The following is a 17,665-nucleotide window of genomic DNA, read 5'->3' as shown; positions in this document are numbered from 1 at the left end:
AAGTGTCATAATGAATGGAACCTGTTTTGAAGAAGTCAACTATAAAAGATGTTTTTGAAAATAAGTAAAAAACATTTAAATATAAACAGGATTACATAATATCAAAGAAGTACTGCTTACTTGTTAAAACAATTTATTATGTATTCTAGAAAAATTTTGTTTCATAGGAAAATTTATGAGAGTTGTAAACTAAAAGATATACAAAACAGGAAATTTATCAGTTAGGTAAACTGTGCATTGAAATGTTAGTTATTAAATGTGGGTAACATGTATATGAGTGTAGATCTTAATATTCTGCCTTTCTATATGTTTGGTAGTTTTCATAACAAACTTTGCAAAAACAGGATGATTCTCAAACAGGCAAATGTCTCTTCATATCAGGCTAGAAAGAACAAGACTGACTACAGTAAAAGCAAGTTTCCAAAAATAAGAACAAAATGTTTGAAGAGCTTAGAATCTAAGATTTCTTTGTAAAATGATGCCAAATTGGCCCTCCCTGGTGGCGCAGCGGGTTAAAGCACTGCACTGAGAATCTAAAAGCCGCTTCCGCATGAGTTCGATTCCCGCCTGCCCCGGAGGTGACCACATGGCATGGCAGACCTCTCCTGGCCCGCCCGCTGCTCCCCTCAGCAGTGTACTTCATTGATCTGCCTGTTCTGCTCCCCACTCTGTCTCTGGTGAAGCCTCTCACCCTCCACATCTCTGACACCCCAGTTCTGTATGTATAAATAAATAAATCTTTAAAAAAAAAAATGATGCCAAATTGATTTTTAGAGGTAAGTGGTGAGAAGATTTGAGATAAGTGGTAAGCATAGTGCTGGGCAGACAAAGGCCCCAGTAAAATATGAGACCTCAATCACTTATTAGTAAGGCAAATTTTGGAAGAAAATCTTTAATAACTTGCATCTCAGCTTCTTTATTTATAAAAGGGAAATACACAAAGACACAGCAAGCCTCACATAACTACAATGTGATAAAAATGAGACTTACTTTATTAAACAGGCAAGATAGTAAGTAAAGTTTTTTAGTTTTAGAAATGCAAAAGTTAAAAAGATGTTTCATGAACTTACACTGAAGGAAATGAAGGTTAAAAAAAAATGTTGTAACACATCAAATTAAATGTAAGACAAAGGTATAAACTAAAACTGGATTCCCAGGCCCTCACTGGAGGCTCATGGGTAAAGCACAGCACTGCAAAGCTAGCTGCAGCCACTGCTGCACAAATTTGATCCCCAGTCAGGGAACTGACTCATGGCACAGCAGACTCCCATCTTGCCTGCTGCTTCCTCAGCAGTGTACTTGTCAATCTGCCTGTTCTGCTTCCCACCCTGACTGTGGTGACTCACCACCCCTGCACCTCTGGCCTGTCCCCCAGTTCTGTATGAATAAATAAATAAATCTTTAAAAAAAAAACCACTGGATTCTCTTAAAAAAAAAAAAAGGAAAATGGTTAGATGCTAGTAGGGAGAAGAGAGGGGGATGAACCACAACCACACAGAAAGACAACCAATAAGCACTGAAAGCCTCCGGTTGGGTTTCCTAAGGCAAAGGGAATGGTGTTGACAGGAAAGTAGTTTAGGCTAAAGAGAGGTCACTTCTCTATACATCACAGTGCCTCAGTTGCAGAGTGCAGTTAGTCAATGCACACATTCATTTATTCATTCATTCATTCAACATTCTAAAGATAATTATTTTTTTTAATAATAGAAACAGACACATTTCTAGTTATAAGTGAGATAAGTGAGTGACAATGGAAAATAAGATGAACTACCTGTTCTCATAAAACTTACATTCCAGTGCATATAGTAAAACAGGGAATTGCTATATTCAATATACATTGAAAAATCTAAACATACATTATATTTCTGGGTACTGTTCTAGGGAAAAGGAAATATAACAATAAAGAAAACATTTTAAAAAATCCTATTCTCTCAGGGCTTACATTCAGAAAGAAGACATATATATAAAGAAATCACATGATGGTAGAGCTCAATAGCCAAATATATAAAGAAATCACAGGGTGGTAGAGCTCCTGGGTGACTATTAACTTGGTGTGTCTCAAGGACCAAATCTAATTTCCACTGTGGCAAGAGCAGCGTAAAGGATATTAACCTGTGGTATATAAAAAGATAATTTGTGTGTCTGCAGTGAAGTCAGAAATGAGACAGACATCCGTTTTTAACCATAGGAAGGAGTTTGGGTTCTACTTTAAGCTGCGCATTTAAGTGTAAAGGGAAGTCATTAAAGGATATTAAGGAAGTGAAGTGATCTGCTATTGTTTCAATGGGTAGAATAATTTCTAGAAAAGCAAAAACTGGAGAAGGGGGACAAGGAATAAAGAACAGTTGAGAGAGCAAATTCTTGACCAGGTATGGCAGGAAGAATAAACCCGCTCCCAACATGTCCACATCCTCATTCCAGAAATCTATCAACATTATTTCCTTAATGGTATAAGTGACTTTAAGAGATGTTAAGCAAATTGAGAAGGGGATATTATCCTGTATTAATGAAGTAGGCCCAATTCAATTACCAGGATCTCTGAAAGAAGGAACTAGGAGAGTCAGAGTCAGTAGTGGGTAAAATAACCACTGAAGTAAGAGGTCAGGTCAGACACAAGGAGGGAGACATGATTCTAGGAAGGGAGGCAACCTCTAGATACTAAAAAGGGAAACAGATTTTCTCTTTGAACCTCCAGAAGAAATTCAGTACTGCTGACACTTTCATTTTAGCCCAGTAAGATTTTTGGTCTCAGAATTATAATGTCATATTTGTATAAAGTTCCAAGTGACTAAGTCTGTGGTATTTTGTTGCAGCAACAATAGGAAATCAGCATATAGTGTGTGTGTTGGTCAGGGGTTGGGGTGGAAGGAGAGGGTCACAATAAGGCAGACTGGCCAAGCAAGAGGGCTGAAGAATGATACATTTGGGCTGATCATATATGGGAGTCCACTAGATGATGAGGCCAAAGTACAAATATAATATACCAAAGTAGAGTAAGGGTGAAGGTTCTTGGAAAATAAGTTAAAGAATGTTGAGCTTAGGATTCATTAATATGGTTAACAAAAAGACTAATCAAAGCATAAACAAATGAAGTAGGAACTATCAGATATCAGAATCCTCAATAAAGGAGCAAAAGTAACTGAAAATTGGTAGAGGACATGACTAAAAACAAATAAAAATATTATAATTGTTCAAGATTAAACTCAAATGAGGAAGGGATTTTGCATGGAAAAAAATGGAATGTGTGTGTGTGAAATTAGCTAGAAACCAGCACTATCACACACTTCTGGGAAAACAGGTTGAAGAACTCTAACTTCACAGGCAAAGAAGAAGCAAAGAAAATTTAAAAAAATAAACAAGCAGAGAATTAGGAAGAAATTTATCAAACTATTTCATCACAGATGCAAAGAGAAGAAAAAATATGATGGGCAGGTTAAGTGCCATATAAAGATAGAGAATCAAAACATTTCCCCTGAATTACATGAGTAGCAAAAACAGAAACCAAATAATATGCCAACGTGAAACTGAAACAAAGGACACCCCTTGGAGTGAAGCAAGCTAGAAGAGGATAACTTTAAAGGAGGCATTAATGAAATTAATGATGCCTGACATGTAAATACCAATAGAAAAGACCCAGTTGAGAGGGTGAGGAGAAAGAAGGATAATAACAAATAAGGCCCTTGAGAAGAAACGGGATATGGTGATTAGTTTTAAAAACCAGATGTTTTCTCTGTTGTAAAAGGAGAGAAAGAGGAGGGAACTCATCCAGGTACAGGCAGGTTTATAGATGGGGAGAAAGGAGCTGAAAAACTTTTGTCAAGTGGTTTCCATGTTGTGACTTAAAAGGAGAGGTCTTACACCAAAAGTGAAAGAAGAGGGATAGGGAGGAGAAGTAGTGGGAGATTTAAAGTGTAGAAGAGTAAGATCTCTATGAGGAATAACACTATTGTTAGGTTTTACTCCAGCACCAATGAGAGGGTTATTTAGGGAAGAAGAAAGCAGATAGAAATTTTGCCTGGGCTGTGTGGGATAAATGACAGGTGAAATGAAGTTTATTGTTTGGGTGAGAGAATAATGAAAATGATCGCTATTTCTTTAAGCTGGATAAAAAAAGAATGAATATAAGAAGGGGGTTGATGGAAAATAGATGGGTCTGTAGATTTAAGATTCAGAGAGAACAGTGAGTAGATTGAAGAGAGAATTCAGTTCTCCAATACAGGCTATTTCAAGCTGACTCCTTGAGTTAGTCACTTTGGTGACAGAACAGTTTCAAAAAGCAACATCCAGGATGTGAGTATATGAGTGTATGACTGGGGTGAAAGAGAGGTTGAGATTATTGTATGTGTGAAGATCAAAGAGTCATGTCCATATAACATCATAAAAGTAGAAAGGGAGAAATACTGATCTAGGCAATAAAGTCTTCAATGCCTAGGAATGACCAGGTGGTCAGAAGATAATAGCATCAACAAATGACTCATCAATAACTGCAAATAGAAGTTTAACCAAGCATAAAATAAATGATAAAGCTCTGGCTTTCTCTAAGCAGATCTTGGGAAAATTCTAGGTGTGTCTTCCTACTAGTTATCTGGCCCTGAGACTAAATGCAGTGCTTGTCTGAGTCTGTTTGTTCATCTGGTGCATAGGATAATACAAGTTTCCACATCACAGAGTAGCTGTGAGGATTAAGGTAAATAATACATATGCTTGATATATAAGAAGCACTTTATATTACTATTATCTGTTATAAAACAAACAAAGATTCATTAAGTTAAAAAAAAAAAAGCTCAAAGCACAAGCCTTCCAAAATGGCATCATTTTTAAGGAGTGCTTTGTAAAGGAACTGCAGGCCAACTCTAGTTTTCCTGCTCTTATTTCTATTTGTTCCATTTTCTCACTTGCTTCAGGTTTTTTTTTCTACTTCTTTTTTTTTCTGATTATGTCGAAACAACTTTTGATACAAATAATATAAAGACTAGTAGAAATATTCGAATCTACTTTCATCACTTTGTCACAAACACTAGAAAATCTCATATTAGAAATTAGTTAACAGGGGAGGCATGCAGAAAACAGCTAACACTGAAAGTCTGAAACTGCTATGTTTAGAAAGGTCTGCCTTCAAGGTTAGCCACTGGCTGGAATCTACACTTGGGTTTTGAGAGGGTTACCAACACCCTAACATATAGAAGCGGCAAACTATGTAATGCTGACCACCTGCTTTCCTGTGTGAGTCTGGATTTTGGTATAGTCTGTGCCTAATGACCAGCGCAAAGTAAAAGCCTTTAGAATTTCCAGGGGGCATCTCTACAGGACAGCATTTCATTCATGTCATCACAACTTGTTGCTGAGGGAATTAAGTGTGACTCTATGGACAGAACAGTCTGGGAGCTCATCTGTATCTGGTTCCTCCTGGATTTCTTATGTGCCTTCTTCCATTTTGGTTTGTATCCTTTTGCATAAGAAGTCTGTCATGAATGTGATAACGAGTTCTATAATCCTCCTAGTACACTGTCACATCTGGGGTTTTTGGAAACCTCCCTTACATGATTTTTTTTTTGTCTTAGCTGGACATTGTTATATATAGGACATTCCACTGCTGTTTGCAGAGAATTGGAGAATTGCTTGGTATGTAAAAACCCACACATGTCAGAAATGTCATGAGGAAAAAAACAGACAAACTTAAGTGTTCTGGTATTGTAAATCAGTATTTTATACTTGGCTTTTGACAATTTTTGCCAGATTGACTTTTTCTAAAAGTCAGAAATCCAAATTTTATGTAAAATTTCTGAATTTTAAAAGTGTCTTAAAGGTTTTTAAACATGGGTCAAGACAAATTAAAAAAGTAAAAATAAAATTTTAAGCTACTGGCCCTCCCTGGTGGCACAGCGGGTTAAAGCACTGCACTAAGAAGCTTAAGCCCCTTCCACATGGTTCGATTCCTGCCTGCCCTGGAGGAGATCCACATGGCATGGCAGACCTCTCCTGACCTGCCCACTGCTCCACTCAGCAGTGTACTTCCTCGATCTGCCTGTTCGGCTCTCCACTCTTCTGCTCTCCACTCTGTCTCTGGTAAATCCTATCACCCTCCACATCTCTGGGCTGTACCCCAGTTCTAGATGAATAAATAAATCTAAAAAAAAAAAATTTAAGCTACAAAGATAACAAAAGGTGAAGAGTTTTGGTCTCAAAAGACTGAATTAATATTAAAGCTTGGTAATAAATGCTACTTTAAGATAAAAGCTTTCAATACACGAATATAAGAATGAAATATTAAACAAACGATAGCTGTCACTTGGTCACTGAAGTAATCTTAAGAATGATTTAACAGTACAGTCTCATCTCCCCAAAATTTCAAAGACGATGGTAATAAAACAAAAAGTCTCATGTACTACAGCCAAAGCAACTATCCTGCAGGGAGCTAAAGATCACATAAGATAACAACAGAGCAAAGATCACTAAGATAACAACAGAGCCCTCTGTATAAAAGTCAGACAAGTGTTCCCTCTACTAACTGTTAAGGGGAAGGATGTCCTAAAGGAACTCTGCAGTCTTATGGACTCCATCCCCTACTCCAGTGATTGAAAACTACAACTCCCAGCAGTACCAGGAAGAGAACTATGAGAACCCAAGGGCGGAGCTAAGCAGGAATTCTGGACATTGGGAGATAAATAGGGCACCATTTCATCTCTTGTGCTCTCGCTGGAGAAACGGCTCGCCGGACAGCGTGACTCAGGGTTTTAGTTTGTTTCCAGAGCTCCAAGTCGGCAGAGCCAGTTAGTCCAGTTGTTTCTTTTTCTTTTCCCCTTTTTGTAAATAAATCCATTTTGACCCTTTTGTGTGTGCCTGCAGTATAACTGAATTTTAAACGTGTGGGTGAGGCCCCGCAGACAGGTGGTCCAGTCCTGTTTGCTGGGTGACCTGTAACATTACCTCTCCCAATAGTATTTTTACATATAACTTACTATATTCATTTTACATGGATCTATACCCCCATGTTTAATAAATGTCTGGTGTGTTATTATAAACTATACAGTACAAGATTTAACTGGTGCAGTAGAATTTCAATTTCCATAGCCAGAGTTCAACTTAGTGTGAACACGTAGAGAAAAAGTAGAATCCAGACAGAGACCATCAACCAGTCATACCTATAAAATATCTAATTCCAAGAGTGATTAAAGAAAAGCTTCGAAGTTTTTCTTGCAACCAGAAAATGAGTTAAAGAATAATATTAAAAGAATTATATTAAGGTTTTCTAACTCTAGATGTTGACTAGTCAGCACAGAGGAATACCAACATATAGTAAGTCACAGTAATAAATAATTTTTTTTTTAAAGATTTATTTATTTGTGCATACAGAACTGGGGTACAGGCCAGAGGCTCAGGGGCGGTGAGAGGCTTCACCAGAGATAGAGTGGGGAACAGAACAGGCAGATTGACGAAGTACACTGCTGAGGGGAGCAGCGGGCGGATCAGGAGAGGTCTGCCACACCATGTGGTCACCTCCGGGGCAGGCAGTAATCGAACTCATGCAGAAGCGGCTTTATATTCTCAGTGCTGTGCTTTAACCCGCTGTGCCACCAGGGAGGGCCACAGTAATAAATAATTTACTACTAATTTTTATTATATGAATGCCTGAGATTTTGACCTCAAACCTACCAGGAGTCCAGAGCCACTGGCAATATAAAATACTGTACCCTTTTAAGTCACCTTCCAAGAGTTTACTTCGATTAGGAGGACTGAGGCCATCACTGGCAGAAGCACTTGTACAGATACCAGCTCATTGGCAACATAACTAGTTAGGAGAAAACAGATCTAAGTCAAAAGATTCAATTTATATGGGAAGTGTAATGAGCATTCCCCTGAAAACAAACAAAATCAAACCAATTAATTTTACCTTGCCATAATACTACTGTGCAAGAAAATATGAGACCAGATGAAAAAATCTCTTTTCTAGATAACTCAAATTTCCAAAGCATTTGGAATACTGAAAAAATATGAACTCACCATTGCAAATGTACTGACAGTTGGTTTCTTTTCTCCCTTATCTTTTTTACTGAAAAACAGCAATTGGATTACACAAAAGTTTAAAAATTACATACATTTTTAAATAAACAAATCAACATAGAGCTTATATTTAAGAACATGACAAATAAGTCTGTAACACATCATTCAATTAAAAATCAGGTTATTAGTATAATCCCATTTATGAAGTTTAAATATATTTACATGTAGCTTAGAAAACCTACATCTATGGTCACATGGGTATTGAGATTTCTATCAAAATCTTTTCTTTATTGGACCTTCGATATTTCCTAATTTTCTATTATGAATGCATACATACTTAACTTTTGCAATTAGAACAAAAGCACTCCCCAAATCCTTTGTCTTTATTTAAACTAGAAAATTACTTATGCTCTTCAAAATTGATCTCTTTATTATCTGAGTAATGCTAGCAATAGATATTCTATCTATCTACTATCTACTAATTACCCATAGTCATTCCCTTTACTAATGGAGAATAATGGCCATCAGATACGTTAAAATTAGCCAAAAAGGAAAATTAATTAAATTGTCTCTAAGCAAATCTAATTCAGAAAGGATGTCTGGAGCCCTGAATGGACCATTAAGGAAATGAATATAACCTAGAAAAGTCCTGGCCAAAAAAGATGGTATGTAAACTGTCGAAAAGCTGTCCTCAGGCATAAGGCCAATTATTATTTTGAGCCCAGATTCAAATGAATTCATCTCTATAACTTGCTTTTTTCATTTTATATAACTACAACTGAGACCTTGAAAGCAACTAACCATAACTAAATTCTGCACCTATGTTTTCATATGAACAATGAAAATGTATTTCAGATAAAAGCTGCATTATTTTTACAGATTTTCAAGTTAAAAAAGTTCATTTTTTCTTTGTACTTTTTTTTTTTTTTAACTAAGGAAGGTCAAAGAGTTGAAGAAACTTCTTAAAAGAACCCTGACTTTGTTAGATGGAACTAAAAACACACAACATCAATTCTTGGCCTTTTGGCTAAGAGCAAGTGTGGAACTAAAAACACACAAAATACACAAACACAACTCTTCATATATGGTCCCACCCTATTCCCAGTAAAGACATGGTTTAATATTTCTGGGACCAAAATGAGAACAGAAAAGCAGTCATACACAATTGAGTTTTAGCTCTAAGTTATTTACTTTTTCATTCTCTAAAACTGCTGTTACTCTAGAGAATATATATGGTTCTAGGGGCTGACTAAGCAAACAATTCCCATACATGACCTGATTTAGTATCAATCTCTGTAAAATCAGGCATATTTTTGCCTCCTTTTATAGATAAGAAAACTGTGAGCAGAGTTCACTACCTTGTCCAAGGACACACAACAAGAACAAGGACAAGTTTTAGACTAAAAAGTCCACCCCTTAAGCAAAATAATCAGATTTCTAAGGTACTGAACTGCCAGGAAATGATTCAACCCTACTATATGATCCACCACCAATCTCTATCAGCTTCCAACACAGTGCTAAAAAAGCATGACATGCATTAGAAATCTTTACAAATACAGTGAAGAATTTTTATAAATACAGATATTCCAAATGGATCTTTTATCCAAGAATTATACCTACTAGTAGTCATATACTTCTTTCCCATTATACATATAACTTCATATGGAAAAATTAAAATCAATTTTTAATAAAAAATACTAAGCTATTTTTATTTTAAGTCTGTAGGATGATAAGAACCAAAAATAAAATGAAGAAAAGTGAAAGCTTAAATAAATTTCTTCACCTCCACATACCCTTACTCTTACTCCAGCATCTTAGTGTTTGTATCATAGGTACATTGTTCTTAGGTTTTTTAATTTTTTAAAAACTAAAAGAATATTTAAAATGCACTCTACAAAGTCTTTTTTTCTTTTTGTTTATATGTAGTTTTATTATAAAAGTTTCAAATAAACAGAAAAATTCAAGGAATAGTAATAATGATTATCCATCTAAAATTCACTTAGAATCAGCAATTGTTAACAATTTTATCGTATTTTCTTTACCTATACCAGGAAGCAGATACTATCATTGTTAATAATTTGCTGACTCACTTGAAAGTTGCAATCATGTCATTCTTTGTTTCCCTACTATTATGACAGCCAACAAAATAACAATTTTGATATTTAATCCACATTCATTTTTATAAGATTGTTTTTAATAGGTTTCTCCTTTTTTGAATTTTGATATAATTAGGGTTCATACATTACATTGTGGTTTTGTCCCTTTAGTCTCTTTTTTTTTAACCTAGAAATATTCTATTTCCCACCATTACCCTGCTCCCTTCCCTCTAGTTAAGTCTTTGAAGGAACAGATATTTTACAAAATGTCCCACATATTGGGTAAGTCTGTTTCAAAATGAGTCCAAGTTGAGATGAGCAGTAAGCATAAAATACACAACAGATTTGAAGACTTAGTTTGAAAAAGAGAATGTAAATGATTTAATTATAATTCCAATTACATGAAAAATAATATTTTGGATATACAGGGATCCAGAAAATACATTTTCAAAATTAATTTCACATCTTTGACCTTTTTGGTTGCTACTAGAAAATCAAAGCTCATGATTATGGCCCACATTACATTTCTCCTGGACAAGATCAGTCTAGCAGATTGGCTGAAATCAGTCAACCTTTTGCAAAATGTTTTTGTGAATATACTTTTTTTTATGATCTAATAACTTTATTTTTTAAAAAAGACCATTTTTCCATTTTCTTTCTAAGAAATTAAACCTTTTTAATTCTCACCTACATTCTACATAATGGTTATTGGATACTCCACAATATATTAAGTCTAGACGTTATGGTACATGCATACACTTTCAGGCTGTTTATACCCACTGTCACCAATACAGATAAATGGGGGGAGGGAGAAAAGATCTATGAAACTGTATGGGGCTGTATATATATTTGTCTTAGCTTAATGCAGGAAATTGTTTTAATTTCTAGCAGTTTGTTTAAACTGTTACCAAAAAAAAAAAAAAAACCCCACTATGAATACAGGACTGTTTTGAAGAGACTTTCTAAAGTGTACATCACCAAGAGTGATGCCACCACTTGACGAGAGTGTTAACTACAAAATCAGTCTACTGGAAAGCACACTTTTCTTTTTCTGACTAGTAAGAATTGTGAGTAATTCTTAGATGTACCTTTTCTTTGAATAGGATTCATCAGTAATCTTTGCTGGAACCAATTATAACAAAGAATCCAATTAATAACAAATGATAGCTGACATTTTTCTGCAGAAGATCATTCCTTTGTTCTCTCTACCTCTCCCACCCTTTTAGTTTTTCTCCTTTCAGAACTTTGTTAAGGATTTATGGATTTTATTCACTTCAGTCTTTCATATCTAGTGCTGTCATTGTTCTTTTTGATGTTTAAATTGTCCCTGACTTGGTCAGGTAGCCCCTTAAGCAAATTCCTGTATCCTCTTTATCCTCTTTACTTATTTCCCTCCTATCCCTGCCCCTCACCCCACAGCACGACACAGTACTCCAGATGCATTTTGTATTCTGGTGACAGGGGAGATTTGAATTAGTCATTTCTCTATAGGATGTGGATTCCTTTTGAGTGAGGAATGGCAGTTAGAAATAAAGATCTGCTATGACGTGAGTTTAGTGCTTTTGTCCCCTTCAGTGGACAGAAATTATTAAAATCATGTCTTCATATTGAAGTTTCCATTTCAAATTTAACTTTATTTCTTAAAAACTTATTTGATATTCACATTTACATTTCTTTTCTCTTGCACGGAGAAGCATGATTTCTGATTCTATTAATACATGTACTAATTTGTTTTGTTACAATTAATATTGCAATTTACTACTAACAATGAACCTATTGGCGAAAGTTAACATTTTTTTCTGTGTAGATATGATATTATAATCAAAATTTACTTAAATATATATAGACACTTTGCCTATGTTAGATATAATCAGTAAATTTCCCACCGTCCCAGGCATTTTCAGACCTGTTGTCTTCTTTTCAGAATTTCCACTGTATTGGCCAGATTCTCATCAATTAAAAAATAATAATACCTAAACGTGGTTTGGGCCATCAGTTCCATCTTCCATGACACAAACACATAATGTTTATGTGGTTATTTGACAGGAAGCAAGACCTACCACAGAGCTGAGATCAAGTAGCTCTGGGTTCAGGCTCGTAGACGCTCAAACTTTCTTTAAGACACAAGATTATAAAACACAGAAAAGGACATGAGGACTGGTCTGAGGCGAATAATGTTGAGGAAGAGCTAACTAAGGTGGAGAGAAGATAAATGCTGTGCTCAACCCAGCTAGCGCATTTCTGCAATGCAACCTCTTGCGTTTAAGAACAAAATCATCAACAACTTCTACACTTACTTCAGAGCTGGAGAGAGCCTAAATCTTTCAAGCCTGTAAAATATGAAAGTGAAACAAACTGGCTACCTTTTTTTGCCCATTTGCAGGAATTTCTTCTCTGCTTTTTCATTGCGGCCTCCTTCAAGATCCATGGTGACCTGAGGAGAAACCACAGCTGATCAACCAATTGCTTGACCCGCAGGAGGCAGCGGTGAGACCGTTTTCCCGCTCCGGGCGGGCGGGGGGTGGAGGACCGTGCTGCTTGCAGACGCCCTAGCGGTTTCGGCTGTAGTGGCCCAGGGTCTGCCTGCGCGCGGGGCTCGGGTCTGGCCTCGCGTGCCGAGCAGCTGGGAACCGCGCCTTCAGGACTTTGCCCCGGTCGCTGCGGCTCCGGCTCAAAGTTCCTCTGGCCACAGAAGATGCTTCCTCCGTCCACCCGCCCTCGGGCTCAGAAACCGGTTTTCTGTTCTCGACCCGCTCCATCTGCTCAAGGCAGCAAAATCCAGTACTAGCGCGGAAAATTCTAGAGGAAGAGGGTACTTTAGGAACTCCCCAAGCGACTCAGTTCTCACCCCACTTGGTCCCCAGGGACTTGCCAAGGCGACTCACCCCTTTACTCCCTGCCTATCCCTTCTCCCATCGGGACCAAATTCGGAAAACTAGAGTCGGACCCTTCCTGCGAACTGTCCCCAAATAGTCCCCAGCCTGGCGCGCCCCTACCTCTGGCTTTCCCTCGAATGTTCACCGAGAGGTGGATTTTGGGAGAAGAGATTCAAAGTTTCAAAGGAAAGACCAGCAGGCTGTCCCCAGCGGCCTCGGCTTCTTTGAGCCTGAGGAGACGCTGTTCGAATGAGCCCTCGCTGCCTGCGGCGCCGAACCCAGTAAGGTGCGAGTGCGGCGCCCACACCCGGAACCCGCCTACCCCGCCAATCAGCTGACCACTAGGCTTTGCTACGGCCTGGCTCTATTAAGAGCTGATTGCACGACTAGTTACGAAACAGGCTGAGTTTTCAGGAGGAATGTCCTGGCTTCTGTTGCGGCTCAGCAAAAAGGCAAGTTGAGAAATGAGTATGAGCTGAGTCATCATAGACTAATGTATATAAACAGTTAAGTCTCTGCATGTTCTACTTAAGTCTCCATATCTGTAAAATAGGTGTGTGTATAGATATATAGGTATACAATTGGCACCGTACCTCAGAAGAAGATAATGGAAACTTTCTCTGACATCACATTTAATACGGTTAATAAAACAACTTCCTGCTCTCCTTTTTCAGACTCCCTGTGGATGCCTGAAACCGGAGATAATAGCATGTCCTGTGTATACTGTTTCCCCCCCCCCGCCCCCATACATACTTACCTTTAAAAAAGCTTAACTTCTGATTAGCCATAATAAGAAATTCACAATAGTAAAAATATAATAATTATATAATAATATAAATGTAATGAAAGTTATGTAAATATGGTCCTTCTCTTTCACTTTCTTCCTTCCTCCCTCTCTCCCTCTCAAAATATCTAGTGCATACTATTTTGGACCGCGGTTGACTCCTGCTAGCTGAAACCACTGCTAGAACGCAAATACAAGGGCAGGACTACTGTAGTTGAATTAAACTTCCCTTCTGAGCAGCATGTGATGTTTTTCTGCAGTCTTCGGCATGGCATTTTATGAATATTTCAGAGTAGAAACAACATTAAAAGTTAATATTAATTAGTTGATATTTAAAGGTAAAAGTAGTATTTTTCAGTTTTAGCTATCAGCTAAATGTCCATTTTTTCCCATGCATTAAAAAATATTACATTTTAATTGAAATTATTACAGTAAGCTTAGAGTATTTACCTGATAACTTTAGTTGCAATTTCATTCCACATTTACTGCGATTACTTACTATTTTTCTTCATTTTATTCCAGTTGGTGAAAAACAGGTAGGCTCACAATTCATAGTCATAAAGCAATGTTAACTCACATCACAACTTTTCACACATTTTATAAACTTGGGGATTGGTCTTTTTGTGATCTTTAGTCTGCAATGGGGAAACAACTTATCAGTGTTGTTTCTCAGCTCACTGCTCAAGGTTAACAAAAGAAACCCCTTTTATTCTTTTTTGGCACAGCGTATATTCCTTTCTTTCTTTAAATTACTCATACTTCAGGGCCATAATTTTTTGCCATCTTTTATTCCGAATTTACCTTGCCTTGATTTTTATTAGTTATACAATCAGGGTTTTCTTACTACTGCTAATTAGACTTTATAATAGGCCACTAATTTTCACATTATGCTAAATGGATATGTGTGGGTATGGTATGGATTTGCTGCTTCAAGTCTTACCAACTGTAGTCCACTTGGGGCAAGCATACAAATTTTAATTGTTGTGTCACTCATTTTTCATCTGATTCATACCTGTGCTGCTTGCACTTCTGTTTTACTTTGTCCCACCTTTAGTTATACGATCTTGTTATATTTTTTGTACCGTTGTAAACTGACATAAATGTTCCGTAAAAACACAGATTATTTTGATACTTGGAAGCATTATACATCATTTAGATGTGACATGTAATAAAAATATGTTTTGGTAACTTAGGAGACAGAATTTTTTGATATATCACTGGGAAAATTTTAAGATCATGAGTCTAATAAATACAAAAAAAATCCAAAAATGGATATGAACTTTAAGATTGTATGATAACAAATGAAAATCTGATGAGTTTTAACATGTTGTTACTAGGTAGCATATCTTAATTACCTCTCAAGATATTTGTAAATAATTGAAGGGAAATCTACCAATGTACTTTAGCATACCACAACGGCCACCAAGGCCCCCACAGCCCTTTACCCTAGACTCTTGTCTTTGCACTCACCCCTACTCTCCCTTCCTCTTTGGTAGCCTCAATTCTGCTGTCACATTTCAGAGTTTACTTTTAGAAAAATATATTCTTTTATTTTCTATTTTTAAAATAATGTAATAGTTTATTTTTTACATCTTTTTGTGCCTTTTTCCATCTCATTTGTAATCCCTGTGAGCTTCCCATCACCAAGTCACCCATGTGCCATCACCATAGTCCAGTGCATTTCCCTCCCCCCGCTGTTTTTGATCTCATTCCCCACTCTACCCCCATCAAATGTCTCTGGTATATAGCTGTTCATTCCTTATTATTATTTTCTCACCTAGTCCTTTATATTCTTACTATGAGTGAAACCACCTGGTATTTTTCCTTTTCTTTCTGTCTTATTTCACTAAGCATGACCTTTTCCAGCTCCACCCATGTTGCTGCAAAAGGTATGTGTTTATTTTTTTGGTTGCTGAGTAATATTCCACTGTGTATATGTACCATATCCTTTTAATCCACTCAATCAATTTTTGGCCATTTGGGTTTTTCCATGTCTTTCCAATTGTAAATAAAGGAACAATACACATGGGGATGAAGGTGTCTTTTTGAATCAGTGTTTTTGTGTCTTTTGGGTAGATACCTAGGAGTGGGGTTGCTGGGTAATATGAAGCTCCATTTTTAGCAGTTTGAGAAACCTCCAAACAATTTTCCATAGTGGTTGTACTAGTTTGTATTCCCACCAGCAGTGCAGGAGAGTTCCTTTTTCTCCACATCCTCACCAACATTTGTTGTTGCTAGCTGTTTTAAGATGTGCCATTCTCACTGGTATGAGGTGGTATCTCATTGTGGTTTTAATTTGTATCTCTCTTATTACAAGTGATGATGAACACTAGAAAAATATATTCTATATTTGTCTTTCCACCACTATATTTTATATCCCCATCTCTTTCTCCCTCCCCCCTAGGCCTCAGAGCCTTCACTGTGTTAACTTCTGCTAATTTTTCTAAGTATTTCACTTTGTCAAATTGTCCACTATGTAAATGTTCAGTGTTGATTTTTGTCATTCTGACTTGTTTTAGTACATGTAATTCCCTCCAACTTCTTCCATTTTGCTATAAATGACTGCAATTCTTCTTTCCTTATGGCTTAATAGTATTCCAGAGTATGGATATGCCATATCTTCTTGATCCAGTCATATATCAGTAAGCATTTAGCTGCTTCCTTACCTAGTTACTGTAAAATTCTGCACCTTCCTACTGGCAAGTAGTCCTTTCACTAACTAATCTTTATCTCCCAATTCTCAATACCTGTATCCCTACTATACTTTGTCCTGTACAAATACCATTTTTCTACCTGGTTTGAAAAGTTTGCTTTTCTGTTATCTCTTTGTCAAAGAGGAGCTAATAATGGCACCTCAGAGTACTAATGCAAGATTAAGTGATTTGTGTATCTAAAAGGCTTATACAGTGCCTGAAATAACCTAACAATTATGTTATAGTAGTAATAAATCCCCCCTTTTGCCATTTCTTGGCATTTTTCAGACCTCATAAATGTAGCTGTATTTCTTTACCTTCTATTAATTTCAACAGAGAAATAGAGGAGGAAAAAGAAATACCTAAATAATAAAGAAAATGAACAAATACAATACATGTCACACCTTTGTACCACCTCATTACCACTTCTTTGGGGATTTGTCACCACAAATATTGTAATAATTTAAAAACTGGTTTCTCTGTGTGTATCCTTACACCTCTTTAACAGTCAGTCTCCATCCTGGTAGCAACAAGGTCTAGTGTTAGCAACTAATTTCAAATTCTGTCACCACTCAGTGTCTTCTCCTCTAGTTCAGCATAATATCCAAATTCTTTCCCAATTCCCTATGTGATCTGGCCCCATCTTACTTCTGACCTCATCTCCTATTATACTTTCCTCTTTAATTATCTATAATTATGTTCTAGTCTACCAATCTTCCATTTTTAGAATATCTAGGCATATGTGGATTATTTTATTTGTGGAAGTTCTACTTCCCCAGACAGTCTGTGACTGGGTACTACCACAGGATATTTGTACTTACCATTACCTCTGATTAAAACTCTCTTTAGTTTTACAACATGATACATATACTGAAAAGTCACAATATTTTGCTCAAAGCACCTATAAACAGTGTGATCCACACAGTAAATGCTCAATAAATGTGTTAAATAAAGGAATGAAAAATATAAATGAACATGTTAACTCCAGAAAATGTTAGCTAAGTATAGCATTACATAAATGCTTTTGGTTCTAAGGTAGAATGTTGTTCATATTTTTAGGCAATTGATTTTTTTTATTTATTTGAACTTACTGGGATGTTCCTCCACAAATCTGAACTTTAGTTCAGTCAATATATTGAGTAGAAACCCACTGCTATTTACACAGGAATTGGTTCTAGGACCACTAAACTAAAATCATAATCCTTATATAAAATG

General features: G+C 36.6%; 1 protein-coding gene across 1 annotated transcript in view; it reads right to left on the bottom strand.

Moving 5' to 3' along the window:
• Nucleotides 1-13,419, bottom strand: part of ABCB1 (ATP-binding cassette, sub-family B (MDR/TAP), member 1) — a 69,086-nt gene extending 55,667 nt beyond the window's left edge. The window contains exons 1-3 of the mRNA XM_012720967.1: nucleotides 13,094-13,419; nucleotides 12,461-12,531; nucleotides 8,002-8,050 (exon numbers count right to left, since the gene is read on the bottom strand). Coding sequence (XP_012576421.1) covers nucleotides 8,002-8,050; nucleotides 12,461-12,525 — 114 coding nt within the window. The 5' untranslated portion in view covers nucleotides 12,526-12,531; nucleotides 13,094-13,419. The remainder of the gene's footprint in view (nucleotides 1-8,001; nucleotides 8,051-12,460; nucleotides 12,532-13,093) is intronic.
• Nucleotides 13,420-17,665: the final 4,246 nt, after the last annotated feature.

The sequence above is a fragment of the Condylura cristata genome, unplaced genomic scaffold, assembly GCF_000260355.1.
Source record: "Condylura cristata isolate star-nosed mole 26May11 unplaced genomic scaffold, ConCri1.0 scaffold00005, whole genome shotgun sequence".
NCBI lineage: Eukaryota > Metazoa > Chordata > Mammalia > Eulipotyphla > Talpidae > Condylura > Condylura cristata.
Note: the sequence above shows the minus strand (reverse complement) of the source record. Positions and strands in the feature narration are given on the sequence as shown.